This window comes from Patiria miniata, unplaced genomic scaffold (genome assembly GCF_015706575.1).
Source record: "Patiria miniata isolate m_02_andy unplaced genomic scaffold, ASM1570657v1 HiC_scaffold_7, whole genome shotgun sequence".
Taxonomy (NCBI): Eukaryota; Metazoa; Echinodermata; class Asteroidea; order Valvatida; family Asterinidae; genus Patiria; species Patiria miniata.
In genome coordinates, this window is record NW_024037074.1 from 14,702,584 (window position 1) to 14,723,415 (window position 20,832).

Here is a 20,832-nt window from a genome sequence, read left to right on the forward strand (position 1 = left end):
GTTGCCTTGCCTCCACCATATTACATCAGTGTTTTTTTTAGCGGCTTCTTTGTTTATTCTGCGCCGAGGCCAAATCGACTTGTTTTAACTATAGGGACAATTTGAATGTAGATGATTATTTTGTTCGAGACTTGCGCCTTGCAACCTGCCACGTCCCTAGCCACCACACGGAGCGTATATACATGTACTCCATCTAATATACTGAAGCGTAACTTCTGACGTCACTTTCACTGATGAAATTACCGAGCTCTGCAAACATTTATGTATAAAAGAAGGTTCGACAGTAAAACTCTAAAGGAAGTATAGGGGTAAGCTATGAGGCAATTGAATTTGTAAAAGGGGCCCTGAGGCTTGTACATTTTGAAGGCAAACAACGGCATAACTATCGTGTCGATCTTGTAATATGTGAGTTTGATTTGGGCCACTTCGCACAGACGAGGTTTGGAGGTTCAACTGATTGGGCCGATCGACGGTTAACTGAGCGAAGGTAAATTCTCAACCGGCCATGGAGGCATCTACCATTGAAAATCAAGGCCCCGAGATGACAGCCGAAGATTCCGGCAGAAAATCTTATTTCTATGTGTACATCGTATTGAGTACACTGGGGCTAATTGGCAATGCCTTCGTCTGCCTGGTGATGCTGCGATATCGCAAAGTTTTCAAGTCCTCAACCAACAAGCTCATCCTCCATCAATCCTTTGTGGATTTCTTGGCGTCGTTCGTGTTTATTCTTCGTCGCCTACTTGTGGTATCATCGGCAGTACCTGACAATGCAATCGGTCTGATGTACTGCAAGCTCTGGTGGTCCGAGTGGCCTCAATACAGCATGTTCGTTACCTCTACCTACAACCTGGCTGCAATATCCATGGAGCGATACTTTGCGACTTGTCACTCCGTCAGCCATCGTAACATGTTCTCTTCTTATCGTCTCAAGTTCGTCATGGCTGCTGCTTGGTTGTGTGGTTGGGTGCCTGAGGCTCACCTTGTACCCATCTCACCAAATCAACGACGCCTGTGCTGCGTTATGGCCTAATCCTACAATTCAGGCCGTCGGAGGAGTCTTCATTTTCCTCTGGGAACTTTTCATTCCGCTCTCCATCATGATCTTTGCTTACATCAGAATCATCTTGGAGCTCCACAAGCGCTCCAAAGCCAGGGAGGGCGACAATAGCCAGGTTGCTCAGAGCATGCTGTCTAAAGCCAACAAGAACGTCACCAAAACCCTACTGGTTGTCACCATCTTTTTCACAGTCTGCTGGGTGCCAGCCGACGTCAACTACATCTCGTACAATCTCGGATTAAATGACAACTCTTTTGACAGCATTTGGTATCAGGCCGCAGGCTCCATAGTCCTTGTCAACATGTGCATCAATCCGTTTATTTACTGTTTCACTTACGATCGCTTTCAGAAGCAAGCTAGGAAGATGGTATGTGGTAGGTGTAGGCCTCGTAATAACCAGGTTGATACCTCGTACGATGCAACAACGCGTACCGCAACGATACAGACAATACATGTAGACGAATAACATGCACGGCATGGGTGCACGATAGAGAGGAAACAGGTACGTGCATTTAGAAGGATTGGAACGGGTACATTCGTCAGTGAAAGAAATCTGTAAATAATAATCTCAAGTAATAAGCTATACCAACATTATTGTTGCACCTCCTTACAAACGACTAGTACATACTTAGTTTTAGCCATTGTGCGTGTCTAATTCCCCATAAAGATGGTGTACTATTAGTGTACTATCGAAATCCCACATATAATTTGGTTGTTCACCATCATTTGTTTTTTTACCGATACGCATTGACATATACCTATGTATTACAATGAACCATATTCCTAGTCCATAAATTAATGAAAACGTCCAAAGGAAAACAGACAAAAATCGCCAACAGCCTTTCAGAAAAAAGACTTGATTTGCTCCCCAAACACAAAAACTTACAGAAAAAAAACAATGCTTCAGACTTGACTCAAATTATTGAAATTTTATTTGTATGTGAATCCAAGCTCCTAATCTCTGGCTCTCAGCTGAAGAGCTTCAAAGCATTTAGCATTTCATGGACGGATGTACAAATGGCTTCTTTTAGTAAAACATGCGTAACATCTGATTACATGGATCAATTTCAATAATTCTCTTTCTCACATGAGTGGAAGAAAATGCTAAATTATATGCTTCATTGATGTATCAAATTTAATTGTTTTTTTAAGGGAAACCAAATAATGACTCACCTTGTGTTTGGACGTGGACTTAAATTAAATCATCAGTGATACCTATTGTTTTACGTCTTTTCTAGAAGTCACAATGAACAAACGAACTTGACAGGTAATGTTAACTTCATGAGGATTTTTTTATCAAATGGTCTGAACTATAGACGGTCTTGCGTCATGTCAAACACTTTTAGTTGATTGCAGAATACACATAGAAAATAAAACGATTTTATAAGTCTACAAAAAACATAGAAATATGACTACCAAGTGAAGTATATAAATGTATTGATATTGATTTAAATCAGCATTATTTAAAACCTTGATATAATTGTGAGATGTGGTAGTCTAGGCCTACGTTATGCAATTAATCATACTTTCAGTGTCTATCACAACGTCGGTCCTAAAAGTAGACAATCTGATGGACACTTGTTTCCCGCCATGCCTGTACACCGATTCACTCTTTTCAACCATTTGTTGGCTGCAAAAGAATACTGCTGAGTTTAAGAATTTCTATCTTCTAAAAGCAAAACACTCACCGAATTTGAAAAATGAGATCACAAAATTCGTGTTGCCATGTATTAAAATGCCCTGCCATTCACTTCAGCCTGCGCTACTCGCGAAAATGCATTAATTTTAATTTATTAGTAAAAACAAATTGTATATCCCATTTCTACAAGGAACCGACTGTGTTCCAAGTTTAGAATAGGCCTAATTCACCCAAACAGTCTACTTTGCATGAACTGCCATCTCCCGTCAAAATTGATCACGCGAGGGCGGTGTTTGGAAAATCGGCTGAGTAGCTTAGCCTGAGTGGCAGTCAATTGTCGTCCATTTAAGTCTTGAACAGAGACTACTTGAACGCCTATACAGTGTACGTGGGACAAACAAAGAAGACGTCGTAGAAGAAAACGTCAGTTCTGAACGTTTTCAATGCGATGGCTGAAACTATCCTCCAATCACATTTTACAACGGAATTAGTCACCGACGTGATGTAGGCTTTACACTCGACATCCGCACGGGACCTTACAATACCAGAGGTAAGGAAATTATCTGACAATAAAAAGTAATGTGCAATTTAATAAATAAAACAAGACTGCTATAATTGAAGGAAAATATGACTGCATCACGCTATACATGCCTTGCATCCTGTCCGCACATAAGATTGAAGCTATACGTGGTACGCACCAGGCTTATTTATCTTGTCAGTCTGAACCTTGTCGATGTCGAAGCAACTTCTTTATCTACAATGGAGGCATCTACAGTTGAAAATCAAAGCACTGATATATCAGTTGACGATTCCGGCAGAAAATCCGATTTCTACGTGTACATCGTATTGAGTGTACTGGGGCTAATTGGTAACGCCTTCGTCTGTCTGGTGATGCTGCGATATCGCAAAGTTTTCAACTCCTCAACCAACAAGCTCATCCTCCATCAATCCTTTGTGGATTTCTTGGCGTCGTTCGTGTTTATTCTTCGTCGCCTACTTGTGGTATCATCGGCAGTACCCGACAATGCAATCGGTCTGATCTACTGCAAGCTCTGGTGGTCTGAGTGGCCTCAATACGGCATGTTCGTTACCTCTACCTACAACCTGGCGGCAATATCCATGGAGCGATACTTTGCGACTTGTCACTCCGTCAGACATCGTAACATGTTCTCTTCTTATCGTCTCAAGTTCGTCATGGCTGCTGCTTGGTTGTGTGGTTGGTTGACTGAGGCTCACCTTGTACCCATCTCGCATCAAATCAACGACGCCTGTGCTGTGTTATGGTCTACTCCTACAATTCAGGCCGTCGGAGGAGTCTTCATTTTCCTCTGGGAACTTGTTATTCCGCTCTCCATAATGATCTTTGCTTACATCAGAATCATCTTGGAGCTTCACAAGCGCTCCAAAGCCAGGGAGGGCGACAATAACCAGGTTGCTCAGAGCATGCTGTCTAAAGCCAACAAGAACGTCACCAAGACCCTACTGGTTGTCACCATCTTTTTCGCAGTCTGCTGGATACCAACTGACGTCAACTACATCTTGTTCAATCTGGGACTAAATGACAACTCTTTTGACAGCATTTGGTATCAGGCCACAGGCTCCATAGTCCTTGTCAACGTGTGCATCAATCCGTTTATTTACTGTTTCACTTACGACCGCTTTCAGAAGCAAGCTAGGAAGATGGTATGTGGTAGGTGTAGGCCTCGTAATAACCAGGTTGATACCTCGTACGATGCAACAACGCGTACCGCAACGATACAGACAATACATGTAGACGAATAACATGCACGACATGGGTGCACGATAGAGTGGAAACAGGTACGTGCATTTAGAAGGATTCTCAAGTAATAAGTTATACCAACATTATTGTTGCACCGCCTTACAAACGACTAGTACATACTTAGTTTTAGCCATTGTGCGTGTCTAATAATTCCCCATAAAGATGGTGTTTATTGTGATGGAAAGCCCACATTATTTGGCTGTTCACCATCATTTGTTTTTTTTACCGATACTCATTGACAATTACCTTTTAATTACAATGAACCATATTCCTAGTCCATAAATGAATGAAAACGTCCAAAGGAAAACAGACAAAATCGCCAACAGCCTCTCGGAAAAAAACCTTAATTTGCTCCCCAAACACAAAAACTTACAGAAAAAAAACCAATGCTTCAGACTTGACTCAAATTATTGAAATGTTATTTGTATGTGAATCCAAGCTCCTAATCTCTGGCTCTCAGCTGAAGAGCTTCAAAGCATTTAGCATTCCATGGACAGATGTACAAATGACTTCTTTTAGTAAAACATGCGGAACATCTGATAACATGGATCAATTTCAATCATTCTCTTTCTCACATGAGTGGAAGAAAATGCTAAATTATATGCTTCATTGATGTATCAAATTTAATTGTTTTTTAAGGAAAACAAAATAATGACTCACCCTGTGTTTGGACGTGGGCTTAAATTGAATCATCAGTGATACCTATTGTTTTACGTCTTTTCTATAAGTCACAATGAACAAACGAACTTTGACAGGAAATGTTAACTTCATGAGGAATTCTTTTTTCAAATGGTCTGAACTATAGACGGTCTTGCGTCATGTCAAACACTTTTCAGTTGAAAGCAGAATTCACATAGAAAATAAAGCGATTTTATAAGTCTACAGAAAACATAAAAATATGACTACCACGCGAAGTATATAAATGTATTGATATTGATTTAAATCAGCATTATTTAAAACCTTGATATAATTATGAGATGTGGTTATCTAGGCCTACGTTATGCAATTAATTATGCTTTCAGGGTCTATCACAACATCGGTCCTAAAAGTAAACAATCTGATGGACACTTGTTTCCCGCCATACCTGTTCACCGATTCACTCTTTTCAACCATTATTTTGTTGGCTGCAAAAGAATACTGCTGAGTCTAAGAATTTCTATCTTCTAAAAGCAAAACACTCACCAAATTTGAAAAATGAGATCATTCATTTCAGCCTGCGCTACGCGCGTAAATGCATGAATTATAATTTTTTAATAAAATCAAATTGTATATCCCATTTCTACAAGGAACCGAATGTGTTTTAAGTTTAGAATAGGCCTAATTCACCCAAACAGTCTACTTTGCATGAACTGCCATCTCCCGTCAAAATTGATCACGCGAGGGCAGTGTTTGGAAAATCGGCTGAGTAGCTTAACCTGAGTGGCAGTCAATTATCGTTCATTTACGTCTTGAACCAAGACTACTTGAACGCCTACAGTGTACGTGGGACAAACAAAGAAGACGTCGTAGAAGAAAACGTCAGTTCTGAACGTTTTCAATGCGATGGCTGAAAGTATCCTCCAATCACATTTTACAACGGAAGTCACCGACGTGATGTAGGCTTTACACTCGACATCCGCACACGACCTTACAATACCAGAGGTAAGGAAAATATCTGACAATAAAAAGTAATGTGCAATTTAATAAATAAAACAAGACTGCTATAATTGAAGGAAAATATGACTGCATCACGCTATACATGCCTTGCATCCTGTCCGCACATATTAAGATTGAAGCTATACGTGGTACACACCAGGCTTATTTATCTTGTCAGTCTGAAACTTGTCGATGTCGAAGCGACTTCTTTATCTACAATGGAGGCATCTACAGTTGAATATCAAAGCACTGATGTATCAGTTGACGATTCCGGCAGAAAAACCGATTTCTATGTGTACATGGTATTGAGTGTACTGGGGCTAATTGGTAATGCCTTCGTCTGTCTAGTGATGCTGCGATATCGCAAAGTTTTCAAGTCCTCTACCAACAAGCTCATCCTCCATCAATCCTTTGTGGATTTCTTGGCGTCGTTCGTGTTTATTCTTCGTCGCCTACTTTTGGTATCATCGGCAGTACCTGACAATACGATCGGTCTGATCTACTGCAAGCTCTGGTGGTCCGAGTGGCCTCAATACGGCATGTTCGTTACCTCTACCTACAACCTGGCGGCAATATCCATGGAGCGATACTTTGCGACTTGTCACTCCGTCAGCCATCGTAACATGTTCTCTTCTTATCGTCTCAAGTTCGTCATGGCTGCTGCTTGGTTGTGTGGTTGGGTGCCTGAGGCTCACATGGTACCCATCTCGCATCAAATCAACGACGCCTGTGATGTGTTATGGTCTACTCCTACAATTCAGGCCGTCGGAGGAGTCTTCATTTTCCTCTGGGAACTTGTTATTCCGCTCTCCATCATGATCTTTGCTTACATCAGAATCATCTTGGAGCTTCACAAGCGCTCCAAAGCCAGGGAGGGCGACAATAACCAGGTTGCTCAGAGCATGCTGTCTAAAGCCAACAAGAACGTCACCAAGACCCTACTGGTTGTCACCATCTTTTTCACAGTCTGCTGGGTGCCAGCCGACGTCAACTACATCTTGTTCAATCTGGGACTAAATGACAACTCTTTTGACAGCATTTGGTATCAGGCCGCAGGCTCCATAGTCGTTGTCAACATGTGCATCAATCCGTTTATTTACTGTTTCACTTACGATCGCTTTCAGAGGCAAGCTAGGAAGATGGTATGTGGTAGGTGTAGGCCTCGTAATAACCAGGTTGATACCTCGTACGATGCAACAACGCGTACCGCAACGATACAGACAATACATGTAGACGAATAACATGCACGGCATGGGTGCACGATAGAGAAGAAACAGGTACGTGCATTTAAATGGTTGGAACGGACACATTCGTCAATGCGAGATAAATCTGTAAATAGGCTAATAATCTCAAGTTATAAGTTATATCAACATTATTGTTGCACCACCGTACAAACGGCTATAGCTATATGCATGATGTCATACTTAGTTTTAGCCATGGCACCAGATCGAAAATATAAATGCAGCGAAGATGATTTTTAAAAGATGAATTTATTAAATTAGAAAAATACTGCTTAATGAGTTGTGTACGGTATTCAACCAATTAGTATAGTAAAATCTGTCACCAACCAATGTGGCCCATCAGGCCGGCCTTTATCTCCGGTTTCAGTGGCAGAAACGACTGAGAATATTCCCCCTAGCTTACCCCAAGCTAATGCCGGTACCCATTTATACTCCTGGGCGGAGAGAGGCAAGTTGGTGTAAAGTAGCTTGGCAAAGGACACAACATTACGGCAAGCAGCTGGACGACCCCTCCCCTGTTTAACCATAATAGTAAAAATAAAACCAAATTGTTCGTATTATAAATCTCAGCCCTTTGGAATTATACTGCTCATTTAAGTCTGCGAGACAAAATGTTTAAATATTGTCTTAGTTTTCTGGTCTTAGTTTTCATCATTTATTCAGAGGTTTCACAGATTTATCGATGTGTTAATTTTGATGACAATAATTATTACAAAACACTAGATTAGCCAACAATTGCAGGTAACTCGAATTAGGCACAAATTATTTGAATTTGATGGGAATGGGAATCGACATTGAAGGACTCTTTTCGACGACTAAATGCCAATACAAGTGATCATACTTTGTTCAAATGGAATTTAATGGGCTGGTATTAAAATTAACGATGTTTTTGTTTTTGAAATTTTTCTGGGCAAAAATCCTTTATTTCACATACTTATATTTGAACAAGATGAGAAATCTTTCATCTAGGCCTATAACACAAAAGTTTCCCGTGTGTTCAAAAAAAATAGAAAAAAAACTATATTTTCAATCGTCCGTGCCCATCCCTGCCTTTGTGATTGGTCGATCTAATTTGATTCGCTATGCATGCGGCATGACAAAATGGCACGCAGATCGATTTTCTATTCGGCGAAAACGTTCTCATTGTGTTTGACAAAAAGCTACACAAGAAACACAAATTAAATAAACCTGGCTCAAACGAAATCCAAACAAGTCAAAAGGACCTTGGATTTTTTTTAATCACTGTTTCTACAATTGGTCGGAAGGAAACACAGAAATTTGTACGGCACAGTCCAAATTATACCAAAATAAATAGTAATAAAAAAAGACGCTAACTTGGAAAAATGGAACAAAGCAACCTGCGTCATTCAACTGTATTTCAATAATTCACCCAAAGGTACGATTGTTATTGTAATTGTTCGCCATTGTCCTTGAAAATTGGAATCGCGTCTTCGACTCTGAGAAGGTAAAAAAAAACACCCGGATGTTTCAGGTTTAAATTCTTCTATGCTGGAGTGACGTCAGTGACTTCAGACCCTGCACTTTACTTTTTGGAAAACTCGCCATCGTTTTGTGTATCCAAGCGAAGTCCACTAATAATATAATTTTAAATATGGTCCCTGAAAACATTCTGTTGTCATTGCTTTGTGTTATCTTGAGGAAAAGGGCCAAAAGATAACAAAAACAAGCATCCTAGGGACGGAGCACCCGCAAATATATTTCTTCCATTTCCACGACTGTACTTGAACAAACACTGGTTGGAGCGATTTTCTTTATTTTGTCCTTTTGACGGTTGTGTTCTGTGCAAGAAAAACAGAGGCTAGCTTTCTTCGACAAAACAATAGTTGCTCAGACGCAACTCAAGGACAACATCAACACTCGACGACTTTTCCCTATACACAAGACATTGTTACCATAATTATTGCATATTTTTTTTATATTACATCTTACTAAAAATCACTTTGAACAAATGAAATAAGCTGTTCCCTTCGATTGAGTACTCATGTGGAATGTTTCTAAAGATCGGAGCTTTACAGTGTCGAGCAAAATAAAGTCATGCTTTCTTTGTGGTTTACATGCCTACTTTCTATTAATCTTCAAGTTTAATTCCCACCATCTTATTTGCAATAATTGTGCATTCAAATCATCACACTTCATTTTTTTTTCTAACTTAATTTATGCCAATTTCAACTTTTATCCGACCTGCCGTGTACAGTCCGTTGGGTGAGGTGCCGGTATGTGTGTCTATTGGGGGTCCAGGCTATAGGCCACAACCTCGTGCCACTCGCTACCGTACGTCGTACCGAGAGTAAGATGCGAAACAATTTACTACAACAATTTACTTAATTAATTGTTTTCTTTACAACGAGTCGGAAAACAAAGAACACAGCAACAAATTTGAAAATAATTAAATTCGCCAATTGGTGAAATCAAATCACCATCTTGCTTATGGCCGCCTCGACAAAACTAAATGAACGTACCGATCATTTGAATCTGATGGAACTGCCAACTGACATTGAATGACTCTTTTCGACAAGAGATAATCCTAGTTTGCCGAGGCAAGACGTCATACTTTGTTCCAACTTAATTAATGAACCGGTATTGTATTTGAAGGACTTTTGGGTTGATTTTTTTTCCGAAAAACACCGTTATTTCACATATATTCGAACAATTTAACCCTATGAAAATGATAGCAATACGTCGACAACGCCACGGTAATAAAAATAATATAATAATGTCAAGACAAAAAAAAAGATGGACTATCAAAATGTGTAAGCCCCTCGAGACTACCTTACCGTACGAGAACGTACGAGATCAAAAATCTTTCATCTATAACACAAAAAAAGCGACGAGTGACCACCGATAAAAATGGCTGAAAACAGCTGAAAAAATGGTGTAAAAAATGTTGAACTTTAGAAATCTCCTATACTTTTGTACACAGCAAACAAGGAAAAAACTGAAATCCCTAAAAAAAGGTGAAATCAGATTTAAATCTGATATTTCACACCCCTGCATAACACACAAAAAAATATATCCCGTGTTTGTCCCAGAAAATATTCTAAAATTTAATAGTTTTCTGCACGCCTCCGTTTCAATCGTCCATGCGCACCCTCGGTTTCTTGACTTGCAATAATTGTCAATTTTATACAGTTCGTTATGCACGGCGGCATGACAAACACGTCACGCGTGTCTATTCATTTCAGAGAAAACCTGTCAATGTATTGTTTGACAATTTCAAATAAACATAATACCTGGTTCAACAGAAATCCAAACAACTCACTTTCACCTTAGAAACATTTTAACACTTTTTCTATAATTTGTCGGCAGGAAAGTGAACACTTTCTATCCAAATTCGACCTCAGGCGCAGTCAAAATTATGTAGAATTTTAAAGCATCTTTTGCGTTGGACCTTTAGTAAACTGCGGAAACCAAGACCGCATTCGAACCCCAAAACAAGACGCAAACTTGCAAAAAAATGAAACAAAGCAACCTGCATCATTCAACTGTATTTTAATAATTCATCCTTGACATAATGATCACATCCATCCTCATGTATATGATTATTTGTACATTTATTTGTACATTTCTTTTTCTTGTCTGTGCGTGTCTAATTTCTCATTAAGATTGACCGTTAATATACAAAAGATCATTTTACTGTAATTTCCTTTATATTCTTTTTGCACACAGATATAGCTTGATGTACTAATTAGCCTAGTAAGCTAATTAGTGAGCCTTACACTGGCCTCCCTTTCAACCACGCAGATTTTGTTTTGGATAAACATTTGGCAAAACAAGGATTTAATTGTCTTAGGCTCATGTATTAAAACTCTGTTTTCAACAAGATTACCTCAAGAATGCATTTATACCACTTGAATAAATTAAAACGTAGAAGCACCAATATTCAATCCCATGCCTTCCATAGAACTGCATGCACCGCATTAATTAAAACCGATCACTCAAAAGTATTTAAGTCAAAAGTAAAGTCAAATAACTTCACACACAATCCATAAAAATGGGCCTGATTTTTTGCCATTTTTTAATTTACATGCAGTCATTATCACCTCACGAACCAAAAAAACCCACCCTAAAATTATCTAGCCACTGCAGATTTTAATTTCAACAGGAATGGAACTTTATGCTCATTCTTTGAAAGGAAAACATATAAATATTAAACTGCGCACTCAAAGTGACTGGAGCGGAACCTACATTTGCGATTTCCGGTGTCATATGAAATGTTGACTCCCATGAAATATGGTCTCGTTTACCTCATATGGACTCTAACCCTCATGTGTAATATCTCTGTCCTAATTATATTCACCAAGGCATGTGCAATACAATCAATGAATTGGTATTTCATAAGTCCAAATTTCATACAACACCGAAAGATTGTTGTACCTTACGGTGGATAATTTGCCAAAACAATGAATTAGATTTAGTGTCTGTGAACCCGACAAGCGTTCCTTCCATTATTGCGTAGTGACCGGTGAAAGCAAAGGCATTAAAACGCAGTATGTATACCGAATGGTTCTAAAACATAGGGAAATGAAAGACCAAAAACTCTGAGGCGCTTTCTTACGATGCCACGCTCTTTTCTTCACAACATGCGAAATTCCGTCAAAACGTTGACTCGATCTAATTTACAGCAGTAAAAATCTTAATATACTGACGATTCTATTAACAAACTTTTCCAAAACAAAAACCTTTTTCAGCCTACCTTTATCTTTAAGTGAATTTTCAATGTTATATTTCACTGCAATTTATGTATAACAATAACGACAAGCTTGTAAATCGCCCTTGTAAAATTATAGGGTACATTGTTGTTATGCACTCACGTTAAATTTGCCGATCTTGTTTTTCTCAATTGGTGGAAAAGAAATACAGATTGAAATAAAGATGAACATTTAGACCTGGTTAAATAAACATTCCAATGGAGCATACATTTATTCCTGGAGTGTTGGGTTTTGGTGTACATTTAAGTCAGTCTGGTAATTGTAATATAGCTTTAACAATTAACTTTAATTGTACAATGTATTTAGCTTTAATTTATGAATGTTACTCAAATTTTATCTGGACGTAATGAATGTTTAAGTGCTTTTTCCCCTGTTAATTATTCCTTCTTAATTATTTTTAATGTTTGTATATCTCATGTTTTTGAAGATGGCCAATTGAAAATCATCCTAGAGGTGACAATGTGACATCGCTACCATCAGTAAATAAAGTTAATATTATGATCTGTATACATGTAGTTGTGAAAAAAGACCGACACTTAAAATGTTAGAGTACAAATGTAAGTCCAGTATTGTACGTTATTTCAAACTCTGCGAACAATTTAAAGGTGTAGGACTGTTCAGCCTAGTTGAACTGTGAATGTCTACTGAGGTTCTCTCCGTACAAAACAAAAAAAATCAGAAGTGCCTGTCCAAAAAGTAGCAAAAAGACAAAATCTTCATTTCTTTTTCACAAAACAGGCCTGCCATTTTATTCAAACTATCCAGTAGCAAAATGTACAATAACCATTGCACCTACATTTCAAATTGAAGAAAGATTCGAGCTATCAATCACCCATACTTATACTTGGAAATTGTTATATATCTAACTTAAAAAGCCCAATGCAAAAAACAAACATCTTCAAGGGTTGGTAAAAACTTTGTAGCAAACCCACACTTTAATGTCTGTTGAAGTATTAACTAGGTTTTTTCCCCTTCAAACAGCCCTTCTAAGCCTACACCATCTTACCATGTAAACCTTGCATTCTTAATTAAAACCACACCAAATGCCTCATCCTGGGTACAAACTTTGTCCCACAAATTTCTAAGGTAACATCAACAGAATGTGTAGTGAATGGTTAAATGAAATACCCAGTCACATGGTGTTTTTTGTAAATAAGTGGCTATCACTTCAAACAAAAATGTGACTGCTTAATTTTTATCGTCTAGTATTTAAAATATTGTATTAGTTTATATACACCACATGAAGTGGAAGCCTGACTGTTTTCTCTCTTTTCTGTAGTGAAGCCTCCTATCTTTGTAAAGATGTTGTGATGATGGTTTTCAAGTAATTTAGTTCATAATTTATACAGATAACAATATGATAAATTACTAACACAAAAAATGAGTAGCCGAGTGCTCCACAGTAGAACTAGACATGTATAATCTATACGTTTAATTGCATTGGTACTCATATTCAGATCTTGTTTATTGTTGTACTGTGATTTTCACTTAGACAGTGACACAATTTCGATATTTTGCAAGGTTTGCATAAATAATTTCTTTTCACATCCTACCGTAAATGTATATATGCACTGGATTTATCGTTGGAGTTATCCAATACAAAACATACCAATAGGCGGATATGAAACTAGCTGCTGTAGTGGTGACCTTGTGGTCACATGACTTCATGGTCACATGACTTCACAGTCACATGACTTTATGGTCACATGATTTACATGTGTACAGGGTGGTCGTGCAGGCAGCTGATGAGATCAGTGGCGGGCAGACCTTTGTAGCAGATGTTGTAGATGGCTGTGAACAATGGGTAACTGTGAGAAAAGAAAGCAAGGGGATCAGGTGTGAATAAAATCTCAACCAAAAGAGGGGAAGCCATTATTTTCACACATTTTTGAACTTTGATGGACTCCGCCACCAGTAGATGGTACCTGGTAAACACTAAAAAAAACTGGGTGGGGGAAGACACAATGCATTCGTGCACTCTCATGTGGTGTGGAGTACGTACATTTAATTTTACTCTACATGTGTACAAGTGTAGAGTATTCACATGAGCGTCAAGCATCATCGATGATGCTTGCACTGGTGCCCCCCCCTCAACTCTCTCTTTGTAACCATTGAGGGGGTACTTTATCACATTTATTTGAATACCTTGTGAATTGACTTGAGAATGGAGGACTGATTGATCTATGACTTGAGAGGATTTGTAAGGACTTGTGATGGACTCAACTACATCACTGATATTTGCACAAAATCATTCTCAGAGTAAAAATTCATGTCTTTGTTCATCTTACTTGGCCGTCAAATTTTTGCTGGTCAGCATGATATTGATCTCCTCAGCAGTTTGAGGTCCTTGCAGTTTCTGACCGTTCAACATCTCCTTCTCAAGCTCTTCAATACTCTAGCAATCAGGTGGAAAAAAAACAGGAGAATTTAAAAGACTATTTTTTATTGCAGGAATGTATTTGATCATACAGGAATATTCAATTGATAGAGCAATATGATGCTTTGGTGATTGGTGAAATGAATTCATGCTAAGCACTCATTGAGGATGAGAGGTTGGACAATTTTGTTTTGAATTTTTGTAATTTTTGCCTCTTCAATTCTATATTTTGCTGCAATATATCGTATTGCAAAATAGGCCCAACTCATTTTGTTAATTTATCAAAATGTCATTTTGTAGATTTGTCACAATGCTGGAGTCATGCATTTATCAGTTTTTATAGCTACACTGTTCACGTGTTAAGTCCATGGTCAACAGTGGATGTTACTATATATGTAATTTAAACAAATAGTGTATCCTGTTCTTAATGTTATGCATGTTTAGTTACAATATTAAAATGTCAACAGTATCATAGTTCACTGAACTTCTACAGCTTATGTATGATTGTGTTAGTTTGTAGTCATTTAATTTTAATGCAAATGCAAGGCCCTAATTAAGAGAAGAAAAAAATTATAGAGTAAAAAGATTACTTACGTTGGCCTGAACTGGGTCATGAAAATAGCAGGGAAACACAATGCAGGGTAGGAATTACCAGATGAGGTAAAGAACAAGAGGTATGAATTGTAGGGTTGGCCATGGAGACAAAGTTCTGGTGAACCCGATGGCAAAGCATTTTTTCACTGACAGACTGACTGACTGACTGACTCCCCGACCGAGTCACTTAGTATACATAATGTAATAATACAAATAATAATAGAAATAACAATAATAACACCGTGGTGCTTATATAGCGCCTTAGGCCAACGGTCTCAAAATGCTTTACAATTATTTCTCCTGGTCATCAGGCCTTGCATGAAACTATTTCTTTCTTGCAGCAGCAACAGCTTGAGATCAGAGCAATCTGATCTCTACCTTCACAGGTACCCATTTATACTCCTGGGTGAGGAAAAGCAATTAAACTGAAGTGTCTTGCCCAGGAGTGTGATGGCCTAGCGGTTAAGAACACCGGACTCACGTTCTGGTGTTTCAGAGGCAACAGTGACGTGGGTTCGAGCCCGCCGGCGGACACTTGTGCTCTTAAGCAAGGCACTTAACCATTATTGCTTCGTCCTTCGGATGGGACGTTAAGCCGTAGGTCCCGTGTGTTGTATAAATGCATGTAAAAGAACCCAGTAAACACTTATCGCTAAGAGAAGGGGTTTGCCCCGGTGTTTCTGGCCTCCTGTATAAACTCCCACGTGGAGTATGTAGGAGAAGAACCAACCAAGAACCAAGAACACAAGCACCATGTGCCCCCTCAGGGTTCAAACCTAGGTACCATGGTACATGAGTCAAACACCGTAACCATTGAACCATGGTGCTCTTAGTCCTAAACTAAGAATTTCAGGCCCACTTCCACAAGGCCAGCCTCGTCTTACATTACCTTTCCTGTCCTAACAAAGGCCTCAGCTACGCGTCGATTTCTTCCCCCGTAGCACGTAGTGATGAGATCAGCAACCCCGCAGCTCTCAAGGAAGGTAGCAGTCTCAGTGTTGTGATAGAATGCCTGAGAGAATGCTACCATCTCCATCAGTCCAAGTCGAATGATGGCTGCTTTGGTGTTATCACCCAAGCCCAGGCCATCTATGATTCCGGCACCCACTGCCACTATATTCTGAGTCAATCAAACAAACAAAAAACTTTCTGTGAAATCAAAATTCAGTACAATGTATATTATTTTCACATCAGACTTTCCCATGTGTATGATTTGAAGTGTTAATTATATGTTGAGTCTTGTACCTGGAGTACAGTGAAGCACGGCAGACCAATGCTTTAAGACGTTTAAGTCCACTATTAAAGAAGAGTTTTTGAAGGATTTTGCAAGGTTAAGGGAGGTATGACCCAGCCACTATAGGGCTTGTTGCCTTATGAAAGAAAGCTAAATACAAATAACTTGCCATTGGGTTCCTACAGTGGTAGATATTGTAAAAATTCTGAAAATGATTCAGGATTCCATGCAAACATGGTTTAAGGGGTTGAGTATTAAGACCATACAAGTGTCTATTTAGTGTGTGCATCTAGCTTACCGAAAGAGGAAATAATTGTAGCAATCTGTTATTGCATGTTGAACCCATAAACAATGGATAATGTGGGGTTTTCTAAAAGTAACAAAGATCTCTTCATTTGAAAAAAAAGAAAAGAAGAGAAATCATTGAATCAGCTATTGTACAAAGCAACTGCCCATGATGGATTATCTGAACAATAGCTAGCACAACGCTGCCACCATTGATGGGGGCCTTTGTGATACAACTGACAGCATTTCCGGATTGGTGTATATCCAAGTATTGAGAATCCCTGCAATAGCGCCCTCTGAGATCAATGTGTGAGAAGCATGACTCACCTTTAGTGCTCCACATAACTCCACTGTTGTGGCATCCTCAACGACTACGATGCGAAAGTACTGTGCTTCAAACAATTTCTTCATTATCTTCCCAGCCTCTGCATTCCTGCAACCTGCCAAAAAAAAGACACTACATTGATCAGATATTTATATTCTACTTTTAACAATGGAAACTTGGCATCAGGGAGATAGACATATTTTAATGTTGGGTTTTGTCCTCTAATGATATAATTCTATTTTTTGTGTGAGCATTGCATTCTCAGTGCTGACTGAGAGCTTGCTAAATAAATTCCCACGTTTCCTCGGGTGGAAGCTTGCCAACTGACCAACTGACAGATGGACTGACAAATGAACAGATTGATGAACTAATTTGCTTATTGATTGATAAACGGATGGACAGACTGACACATCTGATGGACCTTAAGGACCAGACCACCTGACAGACTGACCAACCAACCAACCAGCTGCCCATCCAACCAACCAACTGACCGACTGACCAATTGACTAACTGACTGACATATCGTACCAATTGTAGTTTCACAGAAGTAGCCTGCAGCAACCTCAGGAGCCAGATTAGCACCCATCAAACAGTTCACTTCAATGTTCAGGTGTTCCTTGATGACTTCTGTAATCAGCTGAAGTCCTTTGTCTTTAATGATCATACCCTGTCAACACAACACGGAAACATCCGTCAGCAACACATATTACATAAAAATTATTTAATTGTCAATGTCACTAAATTGATAGACAACGATGTTGATTAATACCACAAATTCAATACCAAAAAGAGAATGTCATTTAGTATAGAAAGGACATTGTGTAAATGTCTTGGAATCTAATGCTTTATTTTATTCACTTTTATTATGGAATTTTGTGTCAGATTTAATCTGAGATTGTTCTCTTCTTTAACATGAATCACATTGCTGAAGGGCACAACCCAACATTAATACTTAGATTATTACCCACCCCCAAATAACTTGAATTTTGTCTAACATAAATTTAAAAAGGTCACAAAATTTTCAGTTACTGGAACTGTCTTAAGAATGGGCTGTATTTTCAGGGTGGAGATGGGAATACATTTCATCCACACACTGCTAAGATTACATCTAAAATCCTGCACTTATTTGATTCCAAATGCAACTTGAAAAAAAACTGCAATGAAGTGGACTTTTACCTTAATCAGAGAAATAGCCATTGCATCCTTCTCAATGGTATCCTTGATACCTAAGCAGATTCTTTCGACAAACTGATGAGGTAACACAAAGATGAGGATGTGTGCCCCTTTAACTGCTTCCTTCGCTTCTGGGACTGCTACCTGCAGTAAGACATGAAAGAGGAATATAATTGATCTCAAATACTTCAAGGAATCTTGAATCTTCCGTGGTAATTAGTAGCAACACAGGCAGGCAAATGCTGCACAGGCTTGTGCAGATGAAATCAATGGACCAGTTTGGACAGTCAAGTGACTGCACAGCTTCTGTAAAGTACACCATGATCTTAAGTCCATTGATTGTACCGCACTTTGTTATTTTGAGACTAGTATGAAATGCAACACGTGTGAGTACCAACAGTCTTTACAAGTACATGCATGGGATACATGTAGTTGTAGAAAGCTCATGAAATATAGAAAATATAGCACATCAATACATCATCAGCTTATTAACATGGGTCACTGAACATTTGTGTTTCCTGTGATGCGCTAGTTATGCTCACATGATACAAGTTGCATATGATCTACATGTACATTGTATGATGCTACATGTTTACAAATGTACATGTACATTAATGTACAGAGGCTAATCTGAGAGGGGTATACATATACTTTACTTAGATATACATGTGCATGTACATGTGTATCATCCGTCTACTTAACCCATTAGTATATCTGTCCCAAACTGCCCCAAGATGCCCAAAACACGATGATTGTATGGACTCATCAGGAAGAAAATAAAGTACATGTACAGGTATAGTACAATGTAATAAAAATGCTGATGGATTATCCTGAAATACCAGAGTCTGGCTTTTCAGAATGGGTCAAATGTCAATTTAATCCGAGTTGAATATTAAATAGGCAAGGGGGGGGGGGCTTCAAAGAAACAGGTATAGTCGAGGTAATTATCAAGCATCTATAGAACTACAGAACAATGCAGTCGATCAACTGCATGTGAAGGAAAAAGGGGAAAAAAGTAAGGTGTGTTGTCATAACTTGCTTCCCCATCTCGATCTAGATTGTAATTCATAACCAAATATGACCACATTGTTAGCCACCACAGATAACATTCACAGGCTTTAGAAAAAGAAATCTCAAAATAAACATGTACCAAAGTCCAAGCTTATGGAGTTTCACGAATACAAGTGCTAGCAGGCTAGGTCATGTGCACTTTTGTTCTGAAGATCTGAACAAGATAATGAATTACTTATACATATGTACATTCATCTATAAATTTCACATTTGGCATATTTTCGGTGATTATATTGGGGATTCCCATATTTTGGTAGTCTATGGAAATTGGAACAGTCGCTTGCACACAAGCGTCTGATACTCCAGCAGATTCGGCAATTAATTATGCAAAACTAGACTGTGTCTTGACCTACAGATTATGACCATTCAGCGGGTGCCTTCTATTGAGTCTTCCATAGAACACTGTTGCATTACAAAAACATGGCAACCAAATTGACCAATCAAAAGCTTAGTCCACATCTCTGATCGAAATGACATCACAGTTTTGAAAGTTGTCATATCATGCCTAACTTAGTATAGTTTGAGGAGTTTACTTACGACATTTTCTGGGATCTTGTAACCTTTCAGGTATTTGACATTTTCATGAGTTTCGTTGATGATCTCGGTGAGTTTCTTGCCGTCAATCATCTCCTCAAACACCCACATGTTGACGACAGTGTCAAAGGCATCATGTTCCTGTGCATTCTTACCGACTATCCTCGCAATGGCAGAACCCCTGCACAAAAGAAAACAAAATTACATTTTTCAACCGTTAAATCACAAACAAGAAGTCAGACATGAGTTCTAGGTTTGGGCATTTTTTATTTACAACTTTTTATAGAAAGACATGAATCACTTAGAGAGAAGACAATGAGAAGAAATGACAGTTTTAGAGGTGGGAGGAAAAGTCCAGAAAATATTCTGAGGCAAACCCACGCAATCGGACCCGGGTCATAGCGGTGGAAGGCGAGGAAAATACTGCTACGCCAACCGGACTGCCCGTGGTTGTGTCCAAAGTCTATAGTTGAGGGCATTTCCAAAGTTTTTTTTCTATCAAAATTGGAAGTGTTTCTCAATCCCAAATTCATGTCTTTTCAACATTTTTGCAAGGACTGACCTTCATCACATGTTATCATGTTCATTTAGTTAATAATTATGATGAAAAAAAAGAGGCGTCAGGATGCAACATTCAAATAGGGCGTTGTACAATCTAACCGATTTGAATCTTTGATTTAGAAAGCCGGCTAAATCTAGCTGTCTATACTCTATTAAATTAGGCTAGTACACTTCCAAATTCTTCCGCGCTCGGCAGCTCTAGCCTAGGCCTATCGTCAGGGCATGAAGGAATAAAAACACACCGGTCCTATTTCTACGCACTCACCTTCAATGTGTGTGTGACAACGCGCGCGGGTATGCGGGTACGGTTACCGGTTGCAAGCGTAAGTACTCGTATGTACCTGAGCTGCGCAGATTATTTGGAGGGTCGAGCTCGAATCGAGGATATCATTTCGCTGAACATAAAACAACACGGATATCTTACCAGTTGCCTGAGCCAAGAATGCACACCTTCTTAGGACCCGCAGTAGACATATCTGAACAACGATCAGTGCTTCAGCAGCAAATATAGGAACAAGAAACAATTCAGAACTTGCAAAGTCGTGCAGCGAAGGCAGTACCGGCGGCCGGTTATATGACCTTGACCTGTGAAA

At 38.9% G+C, this 20,832-nt stretch overlaps 2 protein-coding genes and 1 pseudogene across 2 annotated transcripts; 2 read left to right on the forward strand and 1 right to left on the reverse strand.

Annotated features, from left to right (window-relative positions):
* The first annotated feature begins 637 nt into the window (after nucleotides 1-637).
* Nucleotides 638-1,564, forward strand: LOC119745540 (annotated as a pseudogene).
* A 2,026-nt stretch (nucleotides 1,565-3,590) lies between these two features.
* LOC119744980 lies at nucleotides 3,591-7,355 on the forward strand. Its single transcript, XM_038221203.1, has 2 exons — nucleotides 3,591-4,426; nucleotides 6,275-7,355. Exons 1-2 carry the CDS (start codon nucleotides 3,591-3,593, stop codon nucleotides 7,353-7,355), a joined length of 1,917 nt encoding a protein of 638 aa, XP_038077131.1.
* A 4,013-nt stretch (nucleotides 7,356-11,368) lies between these two features.
* Nucleotides 11,369-20,815, reverse strand: LOC119746351 (glycerol-3-phosphate dehydrogenase 1-like protein). Its single transcript, XM_038223244.1, has 8 exons — nucleotides 20,664-20,815; nucleotides 19,682-19,859; nucleotides 18,077-18,217; nucleotides 17,429-17,567; nucleotides 16,903-17,015; nucleotides 15,946-16,176; nucleotides 14,374-14,480; nucleotides 11,369-13,893 (listed from the first exon to the last, which is right to left on the reverse strand). Exons 1-8 carry the CDS (start codon nucleotides 20,711-20,713, stop codon nucleotides 13,797-13,799), a joined length of 1,056 nt encoding a protein of 351 aa, XP_038079172.1. The 5' UTR covers nucleotides 20,714-20,815; the 3' UTR covers nucleotides 11,369-13,796.
* Between the last annotated feature and the right edge of the window lie 17 nt (nucleotides 20,816-20,832).